At 33.4% G+C, this 26,786-nt stretch overlaps 3 protein-coding genes and 1 long non-coding RNA gene across 5 annotated transcripts; all 4 read right to left on the reverse strand.

The window, feature by feature from the left end:
- Positions 1-1,390: 1,390 nt before the first annotated feature.
- LOC102663308 (39S ribosomal protein L28, mitochondrial-like) lies at positions 1,391-11,036 on the reverse strand. The gene is made up of 3 exons (NM_001289300.2): positions 10,865-11,036; positions 10,483-10,697; positions 1,391-2,078 (listed from the first exon to the last, which is right to left on the reverse strand). Exons 2-3 carry the CDS (start codon positions 10,677-10,679, stop codon positions 1,568-1,570), a joined length of 708 nt encoding a protein of 235 aa, NP_001276229.1. The 5' UTR covers positions 10,680-10,697; positions 10,865-11,036; the 3' UTR covers positions 1,391-1,567.
- Positions 7,174-10,467, reverse strand: LOC106795244 (uncharacterized). The gene is made up of 2 exons (XR_001383742.2): positions 10,224-10,467; positions 7,174-7,524 (listed from the first exon to the last, which is right to left on the reverse strand). It is a non-coding gene; the product is annotated as an uncharacterized lncRNA (long non-coding RNA).
- Positions 11,037-12,547: 1,511 nt separating the features above from the next.
- On the reverse strand, positions 12,548-16,954 carry LOC100785642 (uncharacterized). Of its 2 annotated transcripts, XM_014764556.3 has the most exons (7): positions 16,507-16,954; positions 16,169-16,366; positions 15,793-16,029; positions 15,217-15,434; positions 14,338-14,589; positions 13,660-13,776; positions 12,548-13,095 (listed from the first exon to the last, which is right to left on the reverse strand). In XM_014764556.3, exons 1-7 carry the CDS (start codon positions 16,796-16,798, stop codon positions 12,865-12,867), a joined length of 1,545 nt encoding a protein of 514 aa, XP_014620042.1. In that variant the 5' UTR covers positions 16,799-16,954; the 3' UTR covers positions 12,548-12,864. The 2 variants fall into 2 exon arrangements, with proteins under 2 accessions (XP_014620042.1, XP_014620043.1); XM_014764557.3 differs by lacking the exon at positions 13,660-13,776 and having other exon boundaries at positions 16,507-16,952.
- Positions 16,955-20,289: 3,335 nt separating this feature from the next.
- On the reverse strand, positions 20,290-23,967 carry RTRP2 (probable E3 ubiquitin-protein ligase rbrA-like protein). The gene is made up of 3 exons (NM_001289381.1): positions 23,430-23,967; positions 22,027-22,799; positions 20,290-20,500 (listed from the first exon to the last, which is right to left on the reverse strand). The coding sequence occupies exons 1-3, from the start codon at positions 23,877-23,879 to the stop codon at positions 20,326-20,328; spliced, it is 1,398 nt and encodes a 465-aa protein (NP_001276310.1). The 5' UTR covers positions 23,880-23,967; the 3' UTR covers positions 20,290-20,325.
- Between the last annotated feature and the right edge of the window lie 2,819 nt (positions 23,968-26,786).

Raw genomic sequence — 26,786 nt, forward strand, 5'->3', positions numbered from 1 at the left:
TCCAAAACTAATTCTTCTGGCCAAGCGTACGAAGAAGACTATTGGAAAAGTTGGAAAACGTATCACTCATTTAGATGATCTCTATGTCACTATGTCTCACTTGTGACTTCCGATTATAAAAATGCCTTGCTTAAAAAAAAAGAAGCAAAACTAGTTCTTTCTAAGAAGAGATCGAGTAGACATAAAATGAATTCAATTGAGATAAATGAATTCAATGCACAAAGAAAGTAGATTTTATTCACAACTCAAGAACACATCACACATCTCAACCAAATAAAAGGAACAAAAAACTCAAAACAGAATTCCACTAGGCACTAGCACTACCAAATAAGCCCTATTCGAAATAAAATGATTAAATTAATAAACATCCATAACCACATCATTGGCAAAGCTTCTAATAGCCTTAGGCAGCATGTGCACCTTCTCTTCTTCCATCTTTATCTTCCCTGCATCTTCTGGTGGTGCAGCCCATGCTGATGGAAGGATCACGGCCACATGCTGAGCATCAACGGCACGCCGCAACGTGCCCTCGCTCATCCCAAACGCCGCCGCAAGCTCAGGCCCCATCATGGTCCTGAGAAGGGACACAGCACCAGCCAGAAACTGTGGCTTGTTCTTCCTGGCAGAGGTGGAGAACCCAAAGAACTCTAAGGGTCCATCCCTTGATGCTATTTGACAGAAGGGGAAGTATCTCGGCACAACAAACACCTCCCCTTGTTTGATTTTAGTGTTCATTGCTTTGCTTCCGTTTGGAAACACTATATGAAGTTCACCATAACCACTCAGCACTATGCTATACTCATCTGCTCTTGGATTAACAATGAACAATGGATGTGACAAATCACAATTAACTTGTATGAATTGTTAGGACAAAATTTCAATATAGTACTTTAAGTATATTTGTGTCATTCTCCAATACAAAAATTGGCATTGTCCAAATTAATGAATGTCCAACGTAATAATATTCAAAGGAAAAAGTGTTTCTAATTGGAGTTTCATCTTATAACCTATGCTAAGATTTAATGTAAACCTTTATTAGGCTGATTAGCTGATTACCAAGATAAAACTTCAATTAACTTCAATTCTGATCGGAGAACACCAAAAGTACCTAAAAGAAATGCATCTAAGTTTTGTACATATTCAAATGCTAAACTAAACCAAAATTGACATTTCATCTTGGTAACTATGATTGGATAATGAAGTACTTGTCCAAGTTTTGTTAAAGTTTTTACTCCTAAATATTGAAGGACTAGTTTGCATACCGCTGTGAGATTGACATGGAAAACACCGATGTCAGGTTTGCTGAGTGGATAATACTCGCCTCCATGAAATACTCCATGTATTGATTTTACCAAGTTGGCATCGGGAAATGCAATCCCCCGCTAGAAATATAGAACTGTATTATTATTTCGACATAATAGATTATGCATTTCACTACACAAAGTCTAAAGCATTAGAACAAAAACCTGAGTGAAGAAACCAACATGGATCCAAAAATCAAATAAAAGATTTTCATACTCTGGGCTAAAAAAGCTTACACCGCCATTATCAATTGCCATAACATAAATTAATTAGAAACAACACTTCCAACTTTGAGCTTGTCAGCAGCCAAGACATACGAGACAGGAACCACCTGTTTTGATGAATCATGCGAGATTTCTCCCTCAATTTTATTGCCTCCCTCGTCAATACATTGATCATCTTTACGTTCTACCTCAATTAGCTTTTGCTTGCTCATCCCAGTGTACATTTTTCTTCTTACCTCCTTTCGTGCTTCCCTTTCAGATAGTTTCAAATCTTCAAACTCCTGCTCAAACTTCACTTCATCCTCGGGTGAAAAGAATACAACCTCCTTATTGCCAAGCTCTTCATACAACTTCTCAATCTTAGCCTTCCAAAGGATGCCCATTTCAGTGTCCATCTTGTGATAAGGAGTTTTCAGCAAGTACTCATCAATCCCACCTGCCTTGTCTATGCATCGTAGGGCATGGGTGGTGACTTTAACACGAACGTGACGATCTAGGATATAACTAAAGAGCCGCTTTTCCTGGACATTAGGTTTCCAAGTTCTCCTTGACCTGTCAAAACCATCAGAGAAAGAACAAATTATCATCAATACTTTCTGTTTCATTCTCTCTTAACATATTTAAAAGGTAAAAGAACTTCCTAACATAAAATTGAGCAACCAACAAACAACATTTAAGTTCTGAACTATTTTGGGATCACTAAACTAAGAGAATCATCCAGTGACTATCATGCATAGGGAAGATCACACAAGAGATATCACACATACTGCAAGCAGAACTTTTGGAATCCATATTCAGTGTAACAAATATAGGCAACTGTTAACAGTACATGTAATTCCAAACATTATTAGTACAAAACATCAACAAATCACTGATTCTATTATTTAACATCTAAGACTAAAGAATTGAGAGGACCAAGTTTCTAACAACGGTAGTAGATATAAACAATGACAGGAACATGTCAATAACAAGTACAGTTTAGAACTCAATCCGAATTATAACCACTGACAAAGGGTCCATCGAAGAAAATTTAGCCAGCGTTGGCCCCACTTGGAGAGTCCAAGAAATTGACAGTTTAAACTAATGATTGCAACCTTCCTCCATGGAAAATGGAATTTCCACAATTCAACATTAAGAGAGTTGAGAGAAATTAAAAGAGAAGAGGAGATTGAGATTGAGATTGAGAAAATCAATATTATTCAAAGCTGTTAGGCACTAACCGACTAAACTATCAACTAATAACAGACTAACTACTAACTACAGTAGTTAGAATATCAGTTAGCTGACAGAAACAAAAAAGAAACACTGCAAGTAATGTATACACTCTTGTACTCCCTCACAAGCTCATGAGGGGTTGGAAGAATGTCTTTCAACTACTCTGAGCTTGAACCTGAATGAAAGAAATGAAGAAGGGGATAGTATTAAATTTTATAGTGCAACCAAGGCATCCGAAAGGTCCCCTTAAAAACCGGTTCATAAGGGGGTGGTCTACCCAGCTATATAAGCACTTATCATGTTCATGAATTACCCGATGTGGGACTATTCTTAACACGCCCCCTCGAGCCAGGGCTCGTCACCACAAAGCGAGGGCTGGCGGCACCCACTGGACAGAAGTAGAAGATGGCTCTGATACCATATTAAATTTTATAGTGCAACCAAGGCATCCGAAAGGTCCCCTTAAAAATCGGTTCATAAGGGGGTGGTCTACCCAGCTATATAAGCACTTATCATGTTCATGAATTACCCGATGTGGGACTATTCTTAACAGATAGAGCCTTGGTCAGAATATCAGCCAGTTGATCCATGGCAGGAACATGAACAACATTGAATTGTTTGGTGAGAACTTTCTCTCCGACAAAAAGAGATCCAGGTCTATATGCTTGGTTCTTGTGTGAAGAACAGGATGATGAGCTAATGAAACAGTGCTGGTGTTGTCACACAGAATAATAGAAGTAGTGTAAGCTACTGAGAGTTCAGAAAGAAGAGACTGAATCTAGGTAACTTCTGCTGCAATAAGAGCCATGCTTCAATGTTCTACCTCAGTACTAGACCTTGCAACAACTAATTACTTCTTAGACCACCAAGAGATGAGATTAGGTCCAAGAAAAATAGCAACTCCAGAAGTAGCCTGATAACTGCTAAATAAGAGTTGTTTTTTTTTTATGAAAATAGAATTAAAATACCTTTAAAAATAATTATTTAGCAGTTATCCATGCTTAATTGTTAAGAATTGATATATTTTTTATTTACAGCTTGCAGATATAAAAAATGGAGGGATTAAAAGTAAAAAGATGCAGAAAATATGAAAAAAGATGAAGGTTTGAGCATCAGGCCCATCCCAAGACGCGCAGCGCGCGCTAAACGTGAAAATTGGTACCTGTGCTAAGCGAGCAGAGCGCGCTAAGCGCGAGTACGCAGGCCCAAATCCACTCTAGCAACTATAAAAACGGAGTCAAGCCAAAGGGAAAACACAACCCCGGAGACTCAGAGCTCTCTAATGAATACATCCTAAGCCTGGGTATCTCTAATAGGGGAAATCCTTCTTTTTATGTCCTTTTTCCATCCCTTCTCCTCCATCAATTTCTATACCCCTTTTCAAGTGTAAGGCCCCTTGTGGTTATGAGAAGCTAAACCCCTAGTTAGGGTCTGGCAGGCCTAAAAAGCCAAAAGATGTATTGTACATTTCATATTTATCAATGCAAACAAATGTTTTCTTTCCTATTATCCTTTCTTATTTTAATTTCATGTATCATTATCCTTGCATCATCTTTAAGGGTTAGGTGCTCGACAGAGGGTAATCCTTAATAGAAAAACAAGGAAGGTTTTGCATGCATCTGTTTTAGGAATTAGTCGCTCGACAGAGGATAATTTCTAATAAAACTAAAAGGAAGGGGTATCTTAATAAAACCATTGCTAGACATAGAGTGATTGCATTATGCTCATGCATCAAAGCAAACATCTAGAATTAGAACTTCATGCATTTTATCTATTGAGTTTTTGCAAAGACATTTGGGAGATAGATAGGTAAGATAGGCTTGTCATCGTGAGACATCAGGGACAAGTATTCTAACAGATGTGGGTAGGAAAAAATTCACCAAATTGATAAAAAAAAATATAAAATAATACATCTTAGGCAAATAAGACAGGCTAGGTTCCAACATTATCACATTCTAAATTTATCTTTCTTTATCTTCATCTAAATCTTTTTTTTTTTTCTTGTCTCTTACTTTTCTTATCTTATCTTTTTTATCTTTATCATCTTTTAATTTAAATCTTTTATCTTTTTTATCTTCTATTTTTATCTTTAAATCTTTATCTTATCTACTATCTTCCTGCATCTTTTATTTTAAATTCCTTATCTATTGCTTGTAATTTGGGTTTGCATCAATCTAAGTACAAACAAAGTCCTTGTGGATTCGACACTTGGACTTCTGAGTACTTTACTACTTGTGAGAAATTTGGTGTACTTGTCAACGAGTTAACAAGACCTCCTATCATCAGGATCAGAGGCCCAATCTGCATCACAATAGGCATGAAGAGGAAAGGGATGCCTAAGAGAAGCAGACTCTGAAAGTGTAGACTAGACCCCAAGAAACAGTACCCTTAAGATACCTTAGAATCCTTTTCACAACCAACCAGTGTTGCTCAGAAGGTTTAGACATGAACTGACAAACCTTGTTGACAAAGAAACTAATCTCTGGTCTTGTAATAGTGGCATTCTGCAAAGCACCAACTATGGACCTATATAAGGTAGGATCAGAAAAATCTTCAGAACCAAACTTGGTCAATTTACAACCCCCAACCATAGGAGAAGAGATAGGATTTGATTCATTCATTTAAGTCTTGGGCCCATAAATCTTTGATATACTTTCATTGAGTTAAATTGATAGAACCATCATTCTATCTTTGAACTTCAATACCCAAAAAATAGTCCTAGTCACCAAGATCTTTGAGGGAGAAAACAGAATTCAGTTTTGAAACAACAAATGAATCAAAGTGGTGTTGTTTCCCGTTATAACGATGTCATCTACATAAACTAAGATGTAGACAACAAACTGATTCTCAGAAAAAACAAAGAGAAAAGGATCACATTTGCTTGAAGAAAACTTGAAGCTCAGAAGAGTAGCTTTTAGTTTGTCAAACCAGGCTCTAGGAGCCTGCTTTAGGCCATAAATAGCTTTATGTAGTCTGCATACTTGAGGCTTATTGGAAGACACAAATCCAGGAGGTTGAGTCATGTAAACCTCTTCCTCAAGAATGCCATTAAGAAAGGCATTGTTGAAGGGGCCAATTGTGAGAAATAGCAAGAGAAAGAATCCACCTAACAGTCACAGGTTTGATTACAGGAGAGAAGGTCTCCTTGTAATCAAATCCCAACTGTTAGTGAAAACCCTTAGCAACAAGCCTAGATTTATACTTGTTGACTGAGCCATCTGGATTTTCCTTTACTCTAAACATCCACTTACACCCAATTTCTGTTCTAGTAGGACAAAGATCAACCAAAGTCCAAGTACCATTCCTTATTAAAGCATCATATTCAGATTGCATAGCTGAGTACCAAGAAGGATCGGCAATAACAGCTTGGGTTGATTTGGGTTCAAGATGAGCTAGTAAAAGAGTAGGAATAATTCTGGGTTTAACAATGCCAGACTTTGCACGGGTACAGATAGGATGGGTATTAAGAGGTCTGTTTGGTCTTGTGGTATAGTAGTATTGGTCTGGTCTTGTGATAAAATGGGATTTTGGTCTTGAGGTAAGTCAATATTAGTGACATTCAAGGGTTGTGAATGGGAAGTGCTAGGAAGTTGTTCACTGCGAGAAGCATGCTGTTCACTGTGATCAGGTGAAACAGATGAAGGAAGTGAGGATAAGGTGTTAGTTTTGTTACTAGATGATGATGCAGGCTGAGATGAAGGTAACACAGTAAGGGTGGATGTAGTATCAGGAACTTCAGAAGTTATTGAAGATGGCTCAGGAAATAGGGTAGGATAAGGGAAGCTATTTTCATTGAAAATGACATCTTTAGAAATATACAATCTGCCATCAGCAGCTAGGCACTTGTAACCTTTGTGCGAAGGAGAATAACCCAAGAATACACACTCTTAAGATCTGAATTGAAGCTTGTGCTTGTTGTATGACCTTAGCAAAGGAACTTCATTATTGATAGCAGATGAGGGCAATCTGTTGATGAGTTAGATGCTTGAGACAAAAGCATGATCCCAATAATGAAGAGGTAGCTTGGCTTGAGATAAAAGAGTGAGACCCAGCTCCACTACATGTCTATGCTTCCATTTTGGTGATGAGTATAAGGACATATTAGTCTATGCTGAATACCATGCTCTGTCAAGAATTTGGTAAAAGGTCTGAACTCCCCTCCCCAATCAGATTGAACAGCCTTGATAGACATATTAAACTGATTTGAAACCATAGTTTTAAACAGTTTGAAGATTTCTAAAGTGTCAGATTTATTCTTAAGTACATCCAAGTGCACCTGGTATTAGCATCAACAAAAGTAACATAATACCAAAAACCAGAAGGAGATGGGGTAGGTCCCCAAAAATCAGTAAAGATAAGATCAAAAGGTTTTGCATAGACAGTATGAGAAAGAGAAGAAGGAAGTCTATATGACTTTCCAATACAACAGTGATTACAAAAATCTGTTGGTTCTTTATTAATATTTGGAATATTACAAAGTCGAAATACAATTTTCCTAGCAGCAACACTAGGGTGACCAAGCCTAGAGTGCCATGTTGCCAAAGAAGTAGCACTACTAGTAGCTGTATTTACAACATTCTTATCTACAACAACTTTATTGGATGAAACATTGAAAATCAGAGTCACTAGTGATTGTATTTACAACAGGACTTTGTACAGAAGCTTTAACAGAATTGCAAACATTTGAAGGAAGCTTGCACTTGGGCATAGAATCAAGAAGTTGAGGGAACTGATAGAGACCATCACTCCCCACAAATCCTTTTAGTAGAACAAGTTTAGAATCCTGTGATTTAACAAGACAAAATGATGAGTGAAACTCAAAAACACATTATCTTCGCAAAACTAATTGACACTAATGAGATTCTTAGTAATAGAAGGAACAAATAATAAATTAATAAGAGTAAGAGAAAACTGAGGATTAAAGGGAGAGGAAAAGGTGGAAACATCTGAGGAGTTAATGGTGAGGCCCTGACCATTACCAATAGTGATTTGGTCAGGCCCCTCAAAAGGTGTCACCTGTTGTATGTTCTGTGACATATTAATCACATGATGGGAAGCACCAGAATCACGATACCAAGTCTGAGTCTGAGTGGGAGCAAATGATGGACTGGTCAGATAAATCTGAGGATTGGACTGCTGTTTAGAAGATTGCTGATTAGTCTGCTGTGGCTGCAGATACACATACTAAGGTTGAGCAGATGCCATGAGTGGCTGCTGAGGTGAAGCAAGCACATACTGAATGGGTTGAGAATACTGAACTTCCTGAGAAGTCTGAGCATTGGAAGCTTAAGTAGATTGAGTAGGAGCAAGTGAAGTTGGTGGAGGAAGAGTAGGAACATAATTCTCCTCTAGTCTGTGATAGCAATAAGAAGCACCATGACCAAATTTGTAACAAATTTGACATTTTACATCAGCAAACTACCTCTATCACCACCACAGCCTGAACCACAACCACCACGGTTGTTCCAGCCAAAATTCCGACCACCACAACCACTGAAAAATCAATTTCCATTGTAATCATTTGCAGAATTGTCCTCAGAAGAGGTCTGAGTGGTCAAATTAACTTGAACTTGAGAGTTAGTGTTCATAGACTGTGGATGAACAGAATTATCAAGAGAAGAACTTCCAGAGTTGAGATTAAAAGATCCTAAACCTTTAGTAAGATTAATAGAACCTAAAGCTCGCTTACGAGATCGACCAATGCGCACTTCACGCGCGAGCAACAAAGTTTCAACTTCATCAACAGTAAACAGATCATAACGACTAGTAACAAGAGAAATATATGATTCATACTCATTAGGAAGACCATCGAGACTTAGGTCAAGATGTTCAGAATTGGAAACAATTTTACCAATCGTAGTCAACTCATTAACAAGCATCTAAACATAAAAAAAATAATCAAAAATAGATCGATGATCGAGAGATTTCAAAGCTCATTACGAACTTGACGATCCTTAGCTTGTGTTAGGGATTGAAAGTGAGATTGAATCTGATCCCCAAGTTGCCACAGTGATTGGCATCCAATGACTCACAAAAGAATGTCACTGGAGATGGTGGATTGCAACCATGCAAGAAGAAATTGGTCTTGTTCGTACCAAACACTATACTCACTGGTGACTTTATCAGCATTGCGATCTTCAATCGAAGCATACTTTTGTGGAATTTTTGGACTAACAATGTAGCCTTCAAGATGATGACTACAAATAACAGGTTCAACCTGTAGAATCCAAAGAAGATAATTCTTCATGTTCAACTTTTGAGAAATGGAATGTGCAAAGTTCTTCGAAGAAGCATTCATAGCACTCATTGACGGAGTTGGCTGCGGCAGTGGGGAGGAAGGAGGAGAAACCAGAGAAGGAATTGATGTGGAAGCCATGAACACAAGTTTGGGTTTTGACCTAAGCTTTGAATACCAAAAGAGTTGAGAGAAGAGGAGATTGAGATTGAGATTGAGAAAATCAATATTATTCAACCCCAACTGACTCATTACGAAGATGAATATACAACAAGTGCAAAGGCAACATGCAAATCAATCATCTCCCTTCACCAACAAAAGCAGCCACCCACTGAGCTGGGGGATGCAAGTCAAGTAGGCCACCCATGCAAAAGATAGAGGATTTAGAAAAGAAAGGGGGAAACAAAGAAAGAATCAAAGAACTGAGTTAGTACCTACTGCAGGCAAAGCCATGAAAACAGGTAAAGTCCCCATGCAAGCAATATAGCTTGCAATTAATAACAATGACCATCATGCTACTTAAGAACTATACACAACAGGTCTGTGTTCCACACTCCATAATCATGGGCATCTTACGATTGACAAGATGCTCATCATGATAGAAGCAAATAACTTTACTAACCAGTTACAGAAATGCACAATAAGTTTTACATTGCACAGCAGCTAAATATGTTTCTGAACACACTTTTAGGGAGTTTCTGGGGGAACATTGATTTGCTGACAGTTCTTGGAGCAATTCTTCTAGTTCAGCTCCAGGTGATTTGCCAGGAACAAGTTGAGCAAAATGTTACAACAGTGTACTTTATACACTGTTCTATGGTGCCCTAGTCAGAGAGAAAATCATGGTCTTTTGGGGAAATTTTTTAGCCTGAGACATTTTTAGCGACAATTGTTTTCATGGCGCTCCACTTTGTTGTACTTTCTGAGGATCTTACCTCCTTTGAAACACAAAAGGATTGAAAGACACTGGAAAGCTGCATCTGTATCAATGCTTTAGCTTTGGTTATGTTATATAATTAGGATACCTTATCCTTTTTTTAATCCTTGAATCTCTTCCCTTCAAAGTTCAAACTATTTATTCTTTTATCTAGAAACAGCTTCTTCCAAAACATCCCCCCTAGGGCAACTGTTTTGACTTCTTCAACCCGAGCTGTTCCCTCCCCCATAGATGAAATGTCGAATTTATTACTTCAATGGAAGAAAAAAAATACTATTTTCAGAATTTGATAAGAGTCAGAAAACTTAACTAGAACTCTAGAAGCTGGCCTTTGAGCTGAAACAAATTGAGACCATCATCAATTCACCACCATTCAATCCGTGTTTAAACGTTATTTAGATAAATCCATTTCAAAAAGTAACTAAACACACAGTTACTAAACATCAGAAGCTGTAAAAATAGATATAATAGAGTAACACCAGAGGCCACAACATGAAACATTCCACCATTACTCATAAGAGAAGCAACAAACACCAAAACGAAAAATGAATGAAGAATTGGATACAAACTTGTTACCGCCATCTTCACTGACACGATTCCCAAACTGAATGTGTTTCCCGGCGAAGAGACCGCGTTTGGCGCGATTCATCACAATCTTGCTTCGAGGCAAGCATCTCTCCAACGATTCCTTTTCTCTTCGACTCAGACCGTTCTCTCCCACCGTCTTCAGAACTTTCTTCATCATCTCTTTCCCTCTGAACGCCATTTTCCTTATCTCTTTACACTGAGGAAAAAACACTTTAGTCAATTGCGTGAGAGTGTTTTCGATTAACGGAATTTGAAATTTCGGTTATTTGAAAATCTTCGAGAATAGCGTGTGTATCGAAATGAGAAAGCACGCAAAGTGATAATAGAATGGGAGAGGAAGCGAGAACGAGAGAACGGATTTACATATCAGGTCGCTGAACAGAGTGCCGCCGCCGTCACCACCGAGCGCCGCCGCCGTCAGTCGGTCACTTGGAGTGTTTTTGGACAGAGGAAAAGAAGAAGGGAAAGAATGTAACCTGGACTGAAACGGCACCCTATTTGGGCAAGCTTCTTCATACCCAGCCCAACCCGCCACACAGAGGAAAACTAAAGTGGTCCTGTTGGTATTTCTTTTGAAGGAAAAAAAATTATGCATGCCATTCCATCATTAATTATTTTTCTTAACTTTCATATCAATTATCTTAAGATTCATATTAACGATATATTAACGATGACTTGTGATTGAAAAAAAATATTAATGTATTATCATTAATCTCATTTTTTATTGAAATTAATAATAATTTGATACACGTTATTTGATAAAAAAAAATTACCTACAACAAGGAAAATAAATATCTAAGGTTATATTTGACCCAATATTTTATTTAAAATTACAGTTTAAAATAAAATTGATCAAACCTATGGAGTGGCATTATCAACTTTAAATAATTAGTTCATAATTATAATTGGCAACAATTTGGTAAAAGTGAGTCATAAGAACATTGAGAGTGGTGCAACTCATTTTTGTTGCTTCCATTGGTTTTTAAGTGTACACATCACTCATTCTCATTTTTTTAATACAATCACCTTTTAAGCTTTAAATCTTTATAATGGTACACTTTCTTTTAAATGCTTCTAATGAGTCTCACAAAAAACTTACTTCATTATATGTTATTAATAACTTATTTAATAGTTTATAGTTACCTTTTTTTTTTATTGATCACACTATTATCCAACTCAATTTGGATGAAAAATATTAAAATTTGAAACTTGGGTACAAAGTCAGATGGTGTGTCATTTTTTTTCATCACATTTGTCACCACTAATACCTATTGAAGATCCTTGATCCATGAAAAGTGATTGAAACATATGGAATTGATATGGATGAGATGGGATAAATACTGAAAATAGGTCATGTTAGGATTATTTTTTGGGTTGAATAAATTTGAAGAATTTTGAAAATTTTATTGATAATTTGACCTCAAATTTAACCACTGAATCATATGGAATGAATTTTGGTTTTGATCCATTGAATGAAAACAAACCAAAGTAGAAGTTGAGAATTTTTCAAGAATGAAAATGAGATAAATTATAGAGATTTTGATTGTGTAAAAATAATTGAATTGCACTCTATGTTGTAAAAGAATATATTTGTTGCTCAACAGTATATCCGTTGCCAATACATCCATTGCCAACAATATTTGTGTACTAATTATTATTAATATAGCCGTTGGAATGAAATAACATTGTAATAATAATCACATGATTTAACTATTATATTGATAAATTTTACTTTTTTAAAAAAACTTATTATTAAGTGTCATTTACAAAATTTAGTACCTGATGTCAATCAATTTATACATACACATTCTCACGCACACGTCCAAAATGGTTGCAACCTCCTTGAGTAGCTTCGCAAAGAATTGATTACAAGAGTTTAGAAAAGTGCTTTACCCGAATTCATATCCGGTTTCAGCAGTTATTTGAGACAAATATCTTCTGCACAATTGCTCTCGTTGTTTTATCAAGAACAGAAAAATATAAGCATTATATCATCAAATCACATTGTTTGGAAATCAGATGAACTAATTGTATCATATCTCACTATTAGCAAACGCATGTTTTGTATTTCAATAGTGAAGAAGGGGGAGGGAATGAGGTCGTGAGACTGTGGGAGTTGTTCAGTAAAGGACTCTAAATACAACATTTGTAGGACAGACATGTTCAACGGCCCAAAGAAGGGGCAGAAACACTTATTTTATTTTCTTTCCTATACTGCTGCATTGGAGATGAAGCAAAACTATACGGTATTTACATCATAAAATTGGGATGTTTCGCCCAGAAGAATGGAAAAAGAAAAGGGCATTTTTATCCTATTATGTGTACTACTAGTTTGTGGCATAATCACCATCTTTTACTACTTATTACTGTTCAATATTGGTTTCTTCTAGGGTAGCTTGATCTACTTCTATAGAAATGCTGAGTGGGCCTTGTGGGGTTCCAAAAAGTGTGGTAAATATCTGTCTGTGGCATTCATGACAAAAGTAGATATAGGTGAAATGACCTTCATATGGGAGTTTATGTACAGCAGCTCCGGGCAGCAAGCGGTGCACAAAATCAGTCATCGATGGAGGAACCACTTTATCATCCATTCCCTGTAACATTGCACTACAAGTCATATTTCACCTAAAAAAGAGTCAAATGCTGGTGAATATAGAATTAGAGCATGCAAATAAAAATATAGTTTTCTTTTTTCATTTTCGTTTAGTTGAAATGTAAGTCTCTTGATGAAAACACAAGAAACGTGTAAAGAATTTAAATTTAGTTATCATCTACTCCAAGGGAAACATCTACCAGATGGAACGATCTCTACTTCACAAGATGAAAATGCTATCTTAAATTCTGTCTAGCAGAAGGTACAGTAAGACAACAGCAGAAGTGAAACCCAACAGCATCAAATGGGACTGTTACGAAACAAAAGTGAAAACTTGTTTCCTGATTTCACTGTATGCAACAGTTAAATGTTTTCCTTTGATGTGCTCAATAGAGTAATATGCTCGGCTATTAGGAACTTAAAACAGATCAGGTGTCAAGGAATGTAGTAAAAGTAATGATAACTGAAAAAGAAGTGGACTTATGACAAGGAATGGGAAAGATAAGCAAAAGAAGAAAGTCATAACGAGTTGCTGTAATAGAAGATAAAATGGAAGAAAATGTACCTTATATGGTCTGAGCATTAAAGGAAAACTAAGAATAATTAAAGTTAAAACTCTGATACTCAAAATTTTCCCCTGGAAAAAACATCCAAATTGATTTCTAGAACACTTGAAATGAATCTGAAAAACAAGAAAACATCTCAGTGCTGAAAATTGGCTTGAATTGTCTATAAAATAGACTAAAGCAAGTCTGAACTCTGAAACCATTCAATAGTTGCATAGTAAATTTTTTGAATATTTGCATAGCATACTTTTTAGAGAAAAAGGGTTATACACTGACAATGTAAAAAATTTTACACTGTCATCCAATCACAACTCACCATATATGATAAGTTTGTTGACTTTTAAAATAATTATCTTAAAGTAATTCAAACGGTGATTTGTGACCGGATGACAGTGTAAAACTGTTTTACACTGTCAGCGCATAGGCATTAAACTCTATTTTTTATGCATATAATTACATTCATAATCTTTTTATTTAACATACTCTACTGTACCTGTATCCTATATTATCAAATATTTTTTATATCTGCATATTGCGACATTGCTGTTATGTGTTTTTGTTAAAATTGGTTGGATAGAATAATGCATGCAAGTGATTCTGATAATATCATGGATGATTTATGTGAATGAACACACAAGGGAGGAGGAGTCAGGGAATTAAAACATAGATGTACTCACTTGCCATATATGTATAGGGCCAAGAAATCCCATATATTCCTCAGTTTCAGTGAACATTGACTTAAGCCAACTGAGCAAATTACTGCTCTGTTTTCTCTTCTGCAACTTGAGGTCTGAAAGGCTGAAACCCCAATTTGCGACCTGCAAAGCAGCTTCCTCCATGAAGGGTTTCACATTTCTTTGTCTGTTTGATTCTTCCACATCCCTTTGCCAGAATTCCCCATAGATTGGATCTTCCATCAGTGCTTTATCCTGAAAGGGACATTGAGATCTTCCATGAGAGGATGTACAAGTAATATAAATATACATATAAAGGAAAAAGAAAAAACTCTTGATAAAACATGAGCCCTCAGAACCTGCCTTTTGGATGTCTAAAATGCCCTCTTGCTATCAATTTTCCATGTTCAACCAATTGCTATCAATCTCTAATAATCCATGCTTTAAATTTGGGTATTTTAGCGATGTCCAAGCAGAGCTAAATCATATTTGAATATGCCAAGAATTTACTTAATACATCTAACTGGGATATAGGTGACAGATATAAAGTGGACATCAATAGAAATGTTGAATACTTGAAATCGTATATGGATGTCAGTCAAATATTAGGATTTGCCTCCGCTCAAGTGAATGATACAGTTTAGAGTACGAAGTATGGAATTATAACCATTGATTTGGAAAACCAGTGGTTGATTGTGATAAAATATATGCATACACATGACAAACTATGAAGTTAAAATCTATCCCCTTGACTTTCTAATCGAGAGTTATAACTCTTACTTTATCTTTAAAACTGCATCCCTTTTACTTTAAAGGAGTCAAATTCCAAATATTAGACATGTTGACTCAAAGACAAAAAGAGATAAGTAAAACTTCCCTTACCCTATTTCCCAGAGATAATGACAGCCACCTATCAATCTGACCATGCTTTCCTGACAAAAAGCTCCGCCGATAGAAGAAAGCAAGAAGTCTAGGAAACCTCCGAGCTAAGAAGTACATGAATTTTCTTTTTCGTGTCCATTTGTTCCAAGTTCTTCGTCTCTCTTCCTTTGTCATTATAGGATCATATGGGTTCACCATGGGAGCAAACATGGCTGCACCTGGAGAGTTAACAAACAACAGATTCATTTCATAATGCATGGCATGGTACTTACTTTCTCAGAAAAAACTCGGTTCTATTGATGTGACACACATATGACATGTAACATTTTTTCAAAAGGCAGTACTTCATCACTAAAAGATGCAAAACTTATAACAACTCACTTTAAACAAGTCATTCAAGTGTTTTTAGACGAGGCAAAAGAACAAAAGGCCTAAAACATTAAGTAATGACTGTTGTAATTTAAAAAGTAGATGTACAAGAGAGTAACTAAAAAAGCTCCAAATTCCGTCAAACTAAACAGATTGAAAAATTGCATGAAAATAAAAAGATAAAAACACAGAACAAACAAATAATACCAGCAAGCCTATCAGGAATGTATCTAAGCGCAGCCCAAGCATGCATGCTGCCACTTGAGTAACCAACCACCCAAAACTTGTCCACATCAAGAGCATTTGCTAAAAACGCCATATCAGTCGCCGAGGATTCCAGATTCCGGTTGGGATGAGGATCACTCTCACCAAAACCAGGAAGATCATACGTCAACAAACGAATACCAAACTCTTCCAACAACGAATCTTTCACTCCAGGAATCCCTAATTTCAAACATAAATCCAAAAAAAACCATTAATTAAAAAAAAAACAAAAAAAAAAAACTATGCTCCAACTACAGGTAAACACAAAAAAAATTAACTGCAAAAAAAGTTAATAACAACACTTAGAAGAAAAAACAACCTGCAAGCCTGGAAGAAAGAAAACTGTGGGGAGCAATCACCGAAAACCTAGCTTTGTGAGAAGAAACGCCTTGCTCCTTATACGCCATGTACCTTCCATCAGGAAGCACTACGCGAGTGGCACTAGGAGGATGCACGAACACTTGCTTCACCGGCGCCGCGGCGGCGTACGGATCACATTCAAAATTCGCGTACAAAGCTTAAAAAAAAACAAAAACAAATCAATGACATCCACACTCACGCACACACCATTAATTAAAGCTATTCCTATTTCCTAACCTGATCTAATGCGAACTTCAAATATTAAAACTATTTCCTAAATTCGAAGTTTGTTGTTACCTAAGAAGGCGAGTATGGAAACGAAGAAAATAACGGACCAAGCGTGGAGAGGATCCTTGTCCTCAGGTAAGTACTCGTTGAAGAAACTCAATTTGGCGAAAAGCTTAGCGAAAGGTTCTCTCACTGTTTTTCCAATGTAGGAGTCTCTTCCGAAGTTTTTGACGATGTAGGAGTCGTCGTTGACCAGACTCTGTTTGACTATGTCTCTGCAACCTTTTCCGAACTCCACCGTCATCTCCGCCACTCCAACCATGAACTCTCTCGCGTACTCCTTCATCTTCACCCACTCCATCGTGCTTCTCTTCTTTTCCGTTTTCCCCCCAAACAATCACATTCTCGAAGAAACAAAATAAAAATAGAAACTGATTGGAGCAGACAAGTGCAGATTTTAGTTTTATATTTTGGGATGCGAGGAGAAAACGAAGGTGCAAATGTTGTATTATTAATATAATTTTTGGTTTTTGTGTTTATTTGTTTTATTGAGTGATGCTGAGCGTGTGGATGCAGGTTTCACTTTCTAAAAGTGTGCATGAAAAAAGTTTCTTTAGAAATGGTGAAATTTACTTTTGAAGATTTCTATGATTATTTACAAAAATATACTTGGTTGAGGAAAAATATCAAAAAATAAATAATTAATTTTATTATTCAACTAGAACTAAACTAAAAATAAAAAAATAACTAGGTGTAAATCACATTTATCTTTTAAGTAAAACAGTCTTAAAACAATCTTATATGAATTAATTAATGTATTTTATTAATTATTAATTTATCTTATGATAAGTTAGAGCAATTATTCTAATTCAATTTCAAAAACGTTAAATATTACACTCGGTTCCGGTGTATAACAGTCAATAAAAAATCATAAAACATTAATCATATATTGAATTAATTATTTGAATGATCAATTATCCTAATGCACTCAAGTAAGACAATTCTATGCAAGAATTTCTCCACTGTCAATCATAAAATTGGTATAAGCATTATCCATTGACATTAACAAAAAGTTATGGCTGATAAATTAGTCGTTGCATGAAATGATGATGATAATTACTGTGTGAGTTTAGGTTTGCCGTGGGCGATAAAGGGCCTCATGGCATGGACCATACCCTTTTTTTACACTTGCGACCTTAACTGCACCACTTCAACCTAACCCTCTCAACCAAAAGTTCAACTTTTTTTATTATTATTCTCTACTACTACTATATTATAGAAATATTATACTCAACTAAAAATGATTTTATACCATACTTTTAATTATAAATCCAAAACATAAATTATATATTGAAATTTATTTATTTATTAATTATACATTTTTAATTTTATAAAAATAAGCATTTTTATCCTATTTAATAATATAATTAAAAGTAAATGTTGCGTTGAAGATGTGTGATACATCATACATTCGTGATATGATTGAACGCAAAAATAATTGTCATGGCCTATTGAGTATTGACATATGCTGACGATTTCTGAATAGGCAAAAGCTATAAAGTTTTCAACCCTACGTTATAGTATATTTAAGTCTTTACCTTTTTTTAACAATTAAGTCTTCACTTTTAGAAACAATATAACTTTTGTATTACATTTTTTTCTTATGCAATTACATTCTCTTTCCATTTTACAACACATAAGTTATAAACTTAAACACGATCAAACCAGTCTAATATTTTATAAAAATGGATTAAAATCAATATAAAACTTAACATTCTGACATAATTCATATTTTTATATAAAATTTAATTTTATAGATTGAATTGGTAAATCATAGATGTTCATTATTTCGATTAATTATGTCCAAATTTATATATATATATATATATATATATAATATTATTAGATTACTTTTAAATATTAATTTATAAAAAATTTAAATCTAAAAGCTTTTAGTTTATTTGATAGATTAAGTATTAATTTTTTTTCTCCCTGGAAGGATGTTTTTATTCTGCCAGAAGCATGTAATCCCACTTAATGCAACAAAAGATAACGCCGACAGAGTTATGAACCTTTTCACAGGCAAGGAAAAAACACATTTGACACAACCTCATGCATTGTTTCTTTTCTGAAAATTTAATTATATTTGGCTGAGCTCGTTGACTAATCCTACGTTGTTAGATTAACAGATGGCTCCCCACATAGGCATAGCTTGGCCACTTACATGTATGGTAGGATTATGATGGGTCATTGGGTTGGAAGAATAAAAAACACTTAAAATATTGTATTGTCGATTATCTAAAAAGGTTTTATATTCTCCTCTAATAACAAAATATTATTTGATGATATTTTTTTATCTAAGGAGGAATCAAATTAGAGTAATTTTAATTGATTTAGTCTTCATCTTTACGTAATATTTTCATTTAATCTAGTTGTTTTAACAAGTAACTTATTTGTAATCATAAAAAAAAAAGAATGAAGATCACGGATAACTTTTTTAAAATTATTCTTAAAATAAATTATTTTCTCTTTTTATTATTTTTATAATAATTATTTTTAAAATTTTACTTAATCTAATTTTTAATTCATTTATAGTACATTTTTCACACTAATAAAATATAAAAATCAAACTCGCAAACAAATTGGAATATTAGGTAAGAAAAATGATATATGGCCACCTTCATACTTTTGAAAGCAACCACCTTCATGCCTATTTAATAACTATTATTTCTTTGCTTTTGTCATATTATATAAACTATCATACTTACACTTCTATTTTTTTTTATCTCTATCTCGGTGTCAATTAGTTTTGAGGTGTAGCTCGTGAGTGCTCAATCTCTTCAACCCAACACCTCTTAAAAGTTTACTGAATGAATCTCATCAATAATCATGCATCCTTATATTTTATTAATAATTTATTTATTAAGTTATAATTATCTAATTTATGCAACGATAAATTTATTAAACATTAAAAAAAGGGGGTGTGTTCATAAAGCATGTTTTTCTTTGTAATGAACTTAAAAAAGTGGTGTGTTCTATTCGCTTGTCTCAAAGTAACATGTTCATTAGCTCTGCTGATGACACTATTATGTCATTGTCAAGTTTCCCTCATCAACCACATCTATTATGGTATATTTGATTTTAAAAATTTGAAAGATAAGAATTAGAAATAAAAGACAATAAATAAAAATGAAATGATTTGTAGGTTATTTGATAAGAAAAAAAAAGTAAAATTTTCATTTTTCTCGTGTAGTTGTTTGAAAAGAAAGTTAAAATGTTTGACCGTTACAACAATTCTAACTACCAACCAAACATACCTTACATAATATATTTAAAATAGAGAGAAAGAAGTCTAGGAGCCACACTATTTTAAAAAATTTCCCCTAGAATATAAACTTCTCTCCCACAACGAAACCACCCCTTAATATCTTAACTTTTATAAAACCATCCAAGAAAGCCATGTCAATATTTGTGTGCCTTTTTTCCCCATTAGTAATTTCATTGCCATTTCATTATATCTTATCATTATATCTTATGGTTATTTTGAAGTTAAATGTTTGAGCTTTATCGTGGTCGTCAATCCAGTATGATCATAACACCAAGAGTGGGTTTGGTTGTGTGAAAGAGAAAAGAATAAAAAAAATTAAGAAATATTTGAATTAAAGTAAAAAAAAAAAAAGTGTAAGTGTTGACATATTTATTGTGCATGGACATATTGTGCATGGACATAGGCGAGGGCAACCATGTTAGAAAAGATGCGAAAGGAAATGGAAAATAAGGAGAAAGAAATCAGAAGACTAACATTTTGCTTACCAATATATATAAATATACGAATATGAATATTTACTAATTGTAAAACCGTCAACCTGGTCAAGCGGCGTCAGCTACTTAATAATAATAACCATCAGAATAATCAGAGTTATAATCATCATCATCATCATCTTCCAACTCTTCCTCGTGATCATCTAACCAAATATTGTCCTCGGCCCAAAGAGGGCATGCACATGTTGCTTTTTTGTCCTTCCACTCGGCTCCACAATTATAGCAAAATTCGTAACCACATCTGTGATCACAAGGAAAGCAGGGAAGTGATATAAAATGAAAACATGGAGTAGAAGTGAAAGTAATAATGGGCCAACATATCATTGCTTCCCATTGAAGATACTGCTGTGATTCAACACTAATGGCTTACTTCTCCATTCATGGAAATCTGAAAATTGCTTAAATGAATAGTGTATTACAAACTAAAAATATTAGTTTGGGCCATCGCTACTGCAATGAATATGAGAATTATTTTCCTTGTGTAATTTACCGAACATGGCAAGGATCACAATACACAAATAATTTCAAAACAAGATTTTTCTGAACATTGTCACGTTGAATGTTAACAGATATTTGTTGGCTTAACGGTAATGGTGTTTGTTCATGAAGTTCAAGATTATGATTTAAGACTTCATATGCATGTTTAAAAAGCACAAGGAACATCTAATTGTATAAACTACATAGGGGTAAAACTTACAAGTCACTATGTAATTAAGGAAAAAGATAATTGAGCATAATTAAAACTTACATATGGTTTTTATTGATTTAGAAAAAAAACATGTATTAAGTGTTGAGAAATATTGATTTAAGGAAAACTTCAGAAAAAACTTTTATTGATTTAGAAAAAACATGTGATTAAGTGTTGAGAAATATTGTGGAAAACTTTAGAAAAGAAAGTTATTCATGCAACTATACCTAGGCTATAAAAGCCATGTATGACAAGATAATTACTACTGCAAGAACTCTTCGAGACTAAGGACTTTCCTATAAGAATAAATTTACATCAAGGTTTAGCTTTGAGTTCTTACTTATTTAATATGGTCTTTAATGTGCTTACCATACAAAAGATTACCCATAAATGCATAATTTTTGCAGATAATATAGTTTAGATAGAGGAATCAAAGAAAAAAGTTATCTGTAAACTTGAGCCTTAGAGATAGGCATTGGAATCAAAGAGTTTTTGCTTAAGTGGGAGTAAGACAATACACACACACAAGCGCTTCCACCATTTGCCACAATCCATCTACCATATTCATATGGCAGATTTTTAATTGGTTGCTATAATTTGTCATCCATCATCTTCCACCATTTGCCACAATCAATCTACCATATTCATATGGCAGATTTTTAATTGGTTGTTATAATATGTCATCCATCATCAATAACACTGGACACGGGATACAAGATAGGTAGTTAAAATGGAGAAAGACATCGGAAATTATTTGTGACTGTAAAGTAACCATCATGTTCAGAGGAACATTTTATTGTACTTCTACACAACCACTTTATGATAATGATTAATGAATGTTGGGCTTTAAAAGGTCAACAACAAAAAAAGTGATAGTAGCATAAATAAGTTCAGATGAATGTGTAGACTGTTGCTACCACTCCTCTATAATATAATTTGCTGCTAGGTTAATTGTTAACAGTTATACCTACAGGGAATTATGTATGCTCACTCTATTGCTAGGGAAAAAGAAAGAAAAAAAGATTTTAGAAGAAGGATTATTATAACCGGTTAAAACTAAGAAAATATTATTACAGTACCTGCAAGTCATGTGATAGCAACCTTCAGCAAGTTCAATCATATGGTTACACTTCAGACACTGTCGCCATAGGCTCCTTGATGCAAGAAACTTCAGCTTCAAATCTTCTGCAGGAGGATTAGGATTCATCCTTTTGTAAGTATTACATGTCATACCACTATGCCAAGGGACCTTGCAATTAAAACAGAAAAGACCATGACATTTTAGGCATTTCTTGACTCCAGATTGTTCAGATTGATCGATGATATTTCTCGAGTACTCTAAAACCTTAGTTTTTGACATTAATGCAGAGCATCTAGGATAAGGGCAATAAATTTTTTCAGCAACAGGAATTGAAGCTTCCAATTTTCGTTGCTGCATGGTCTCAGTTAACTTTTGAGTCAAGAACTTCTGGCAGCTGTTGACTAGAAGCTCATACTTGCACCCCTCGTGAGGGCACTTTGGCACCATTCCATGAAGTAACTTCACCTCCACATGTTGTTTCATGCACGAGAAGCAATAGCGGTGTTGACAGCCATCAACTGAAAAAATCTGACTGGCATCAGTTTCCTCCAAACATATGACACAAGTTTCATTCAAACTCCTCCTACTCCCAGATTCCGCAGGCCTCGTGGACTGAGACTCAATGGCATCTCTTGCAAGCTTAAATGCAAACTTGACATTATGTCTGGCCACAAGCCTTGGATTGCAGTATGAAAACTTCCTTTGAAGCAGATCCACTTGATCAACCAACATAGCAATCTTCCGCTGTTTTGCAGGCCATTTTCCACTCACCTTACCAGCAAAACAAGATATCAAAAACCTCCACAAAAAATGTATAACATCATCATATCCTCATGTTAGAAAATTAAAATAAAATAAAATAAATAAATAAATAAAAAATACAAAGTCTTGAATTAAATAACAAAATAACTTTAATTGATATAATATGAATCAACAATGTATTATATCATACAATAAGCACAAACAAAAAATAAATTAGGGGGAGAAATAATTAACGTGGGTTGAAGCATGCAAATTTTATTCTCAGAGAAAAAATGTCCACACTGCACTCAATCTGACGCTCCTCTCCCGACCACCCGTTTCCGATCGTGTGCAGCCAAAGAAAATAAGTTTTTATAAATAAGGAAAAGACAAAATCTTAAAAAATACAAGAAATTTAATTTTACATAACTGAACCTATTCTAGATTATTTTATAAAAATAGAATTAATATAAATAATATATTTTTATATATCTTAAATTATAAAACAAATATTTCCTAACACCTCACTCATTCCCACCATCATTAACCCATGCAACATACAAAATACAATTCAAGCCACATCATGTTCCAAACACACATAATCTCTAACCCATCAACAACCACAGCTAAGCTAAAAGAGGACTGTTAACGGGGACTCACAAATTGGAAAAGGGGATAATAATCGCAGCAATAAACGACGCGCTTCAAGTCCAAAGCAATGGCGGCATTGAAAGCCTCAATTAAAGCCTTAATCTCTGCAGCGACCTTGCTAGTGTCATTCCCAACGAGCGACTTAGAAACCTCGAATATCAGATTATCGCCTAGGTCACAAATCGCAACCCCGATCCCAGACAACACGACATTCTGCCCCCTCACGTTTTCCTCGCTCACCAAACCCTTGAAGTAAACCCTAACAACGCCCTCCTCTCTACTCCCCAACGAAGAGGACGAGCCCTCTCTGAACGGTTTCTCGAAGTTGTCGCCCCACTGCTCCCAGTCCTTCTCGGGAATCGTGGAAATCTCCCTCGCCACCTTCTCGTCGTGGATCCGACGGCAGAGTTCCTCCCTCATTTTTTGCGTCTCCGCCTCGCTGTGTTCCCGGTCCTTCATCTCACGCTCCAGACGAGCCAGCTCCTGGCGCTGCAACGTCGTCGTCGTCGTCAACGACGACGACGGGTTGTTCGATAGCTGCGACGGAGGAAGAGGAGGGCTGGGAGGCGAGGGAGGCCGCAAGGGCTTCCTGTAACTGGAGGCGGAAGGCGAAGTCGAGGTCCGATTCCATGGCTTCGGCGGTGGCGAGCTGGCGGTGTTGGTCCGATAGGAGAGAGTGCAAGTCCATGGGGAGTGTGTGAGGCTTAAATAACTTTCCCCAAGACATTTGTATTTGGGCTCGCGGATGATACAAAATAAAGCAAATCAAAAACAAAATAAGTAACTAGCAAGTGCTTGGTCCCAGCCCTACTATTCTTGATCCGTTAATAATTTCTTAAGTTTGAATCTTTTTGTGATTCAAATCATGAAAAGAAAAAAAAAAAAAATATATATATATATATATATATATAATCGAGATATTAATAAAATTCATCATATTTGATATGCATAACATGATAAAAAAATCAGAATAAACAAATGTACATGTTATCGATAATTAGTTATCTCCCTTTATTAAATACATATTCTTTAATGAGTATTCATTTATATTAAACTAAATTATAATTTTAATTCTCTAATAATTTTAAAAATGTGATTTTTATCTTGTTAGTTCTAAATCAAAATATTTAGTTCATTTCTAAATTAATATGTAAATTTTTTTTTATACATAAACAATACAACTTTTATATTAATTATAATAAGTAATAAATTTTAATTTTTTTAGATTATTTAAAATTTACATAATATAGTATTTTAAAATAATATATATATATATATATTAGTTTATGTAATTTTAAAAAAAATTATAATAAAATAAAAACAAATTTTTATATATAAAATTTATTAATTTATATTAAAATATATAATAAAAATTAAATACACTTAAATACTAAATATTTTATTTCAATTTAATTTTTTAATTATTAATAAAAAAATTAATAAAAATAAATACATGTAAAATAGAATTTATGAAATTAACTGAATAAAATAAGTACCTTAATGATTTGTTATTTTGTTCTTAATTAAGAGGTCATGAATTGAGTTTCTATTAATACAATTTTTATACATTTGACTTTGGATGGTCAACTAATGGAATAATCAAAGTTGTTTATTCTGAAATTTAGAAAAATTAAATGTTTTGATTTAGAAATAAGAGATCAAAATTATGAATTTAAAATTATAGGAGGATCAAAATTATAATTTTTTCTTTATATTATTATTAAGTTATTTTTAGGAGATATTATTAATAAATTAATGAATACATTTATTTGCATGAGAAATCATTTAAGCACTGTTTAGTTTCTTTAAGCAATGTTTTGAATTCGAGCTTTTAAATCAATAAAAAAACTCAAATTGAATGAGACATCTATTATAAGTGGTCAAGTTTTTCAACATAAATTAATTAGTGAATACTTCATAATAGCATGGTTAAAAACTTCAAAACAAGTCTTAAACATATCATTTATTTAATACCATTAATGTAGTATTTGTAAATAAAAATATTTAAGTTTATTATTTTTATATTATATTATATTAATTATTTAATTTTTAAATAAAATTATTCAATAGAGTAATATCATTAAAAAATATATTTATCAAAATATAAATATTAATTGAATTTAACAAATATATGACTTTTCAATATATATATTATATATAGAATATAAATTAATAGTAAAATTATATTATTAAATTAAAAGTAAGTGAAATAAAATTTAATGTCTAAACATGTATAAATTAAAATATTCATTATTTTTATTATCATCTAAAATCTGGTTTATGAAACATATTTTAATATATAAATTATTTTATCAACATCATTGGTTTTAGTAGAATTGGGTTCAATTTTTTTTTTTAAACAACGTCTTAAGTTTGAGTTGTTTGAAGGAAAAAATATATATGATTAAAAGGGAAATTTAATTAAAAAAAATCAATCAAATTTTTCGACAAAAAGAAAAAGTGGGTCATGTAAGATAGACTTTTTGTTTTTTTCAACATTGGTAAATTGCACTTAAAAATATTAAGTCATTGACTCGAATAACTAGGCTAAATTTTTTTAAGTGAACTTGGGTTTGAATATTTTAATTATGCTCGGCGATTTTAAATATAGCATATATATATATATTTTAATATCAATAATTTAATACCTAAACATATATAAATTTTAAATATTCATTATTTTTTGTCATGGTTTAAAAAAATTGTAAAAAATATTTTTAAATTTTATATATATTAAATATAATATGCTTATTATATTCAATAATATTTACTAATTATAGTAACAACTAGTACACTTTTTTGACAGAATAATTAATACACTTATTAAATGTAATATTTATCAAATAAACAAATGTATTAGGTTTATAATACCTAATCATTTTTCTCTCTTTATTTTAATTTGTGTGTTGCATGGATTTATTTAAATTATAATTTTTTTATTTTTTATATGTATATAATTAAAACTATTAATTTTTAAAATATTTAATAGCCTAATAAATATTTTTAAAGTCATATATTATTATTTATATTATTATTATTATTATATAAATTGATTTCATATTTAGTTGTTACCAGTAAGAAATGCAAAAAATATATATATAAATCTAATGTTTAGGATTTATTCATGAATATAATTTTTCTTCCGAAAGAAAACATAAAAATAAGTGTATATTGTATTAAATTATTTTATTATCATAATTAATATTAGTGAAATAAAAAGCATTTATTTATAAATTTATAAAAATACAATTAATAGATACATTTTAAAAAACTTAAAACAAAACAGATTGATTCAGTTTTATACTCTACATTCTTGGATCTTAATTGAATTGAATTCAAATTTAAAGCATTAATTCTATCAAAATT

This window comes from Glycine max, chromosome 12 (assembly GCF_000004515.6).
Source record: "Glycine max cultivar Williams 82 chromosome 12, Glycine_max_v4.0, whole genome shotgun sequence".
NCBI lineage: Eukaryota > Viridiplantae > Streptophyta > Magnoliopsida > Fabales > Fabaceae > Glycine > Glycine max.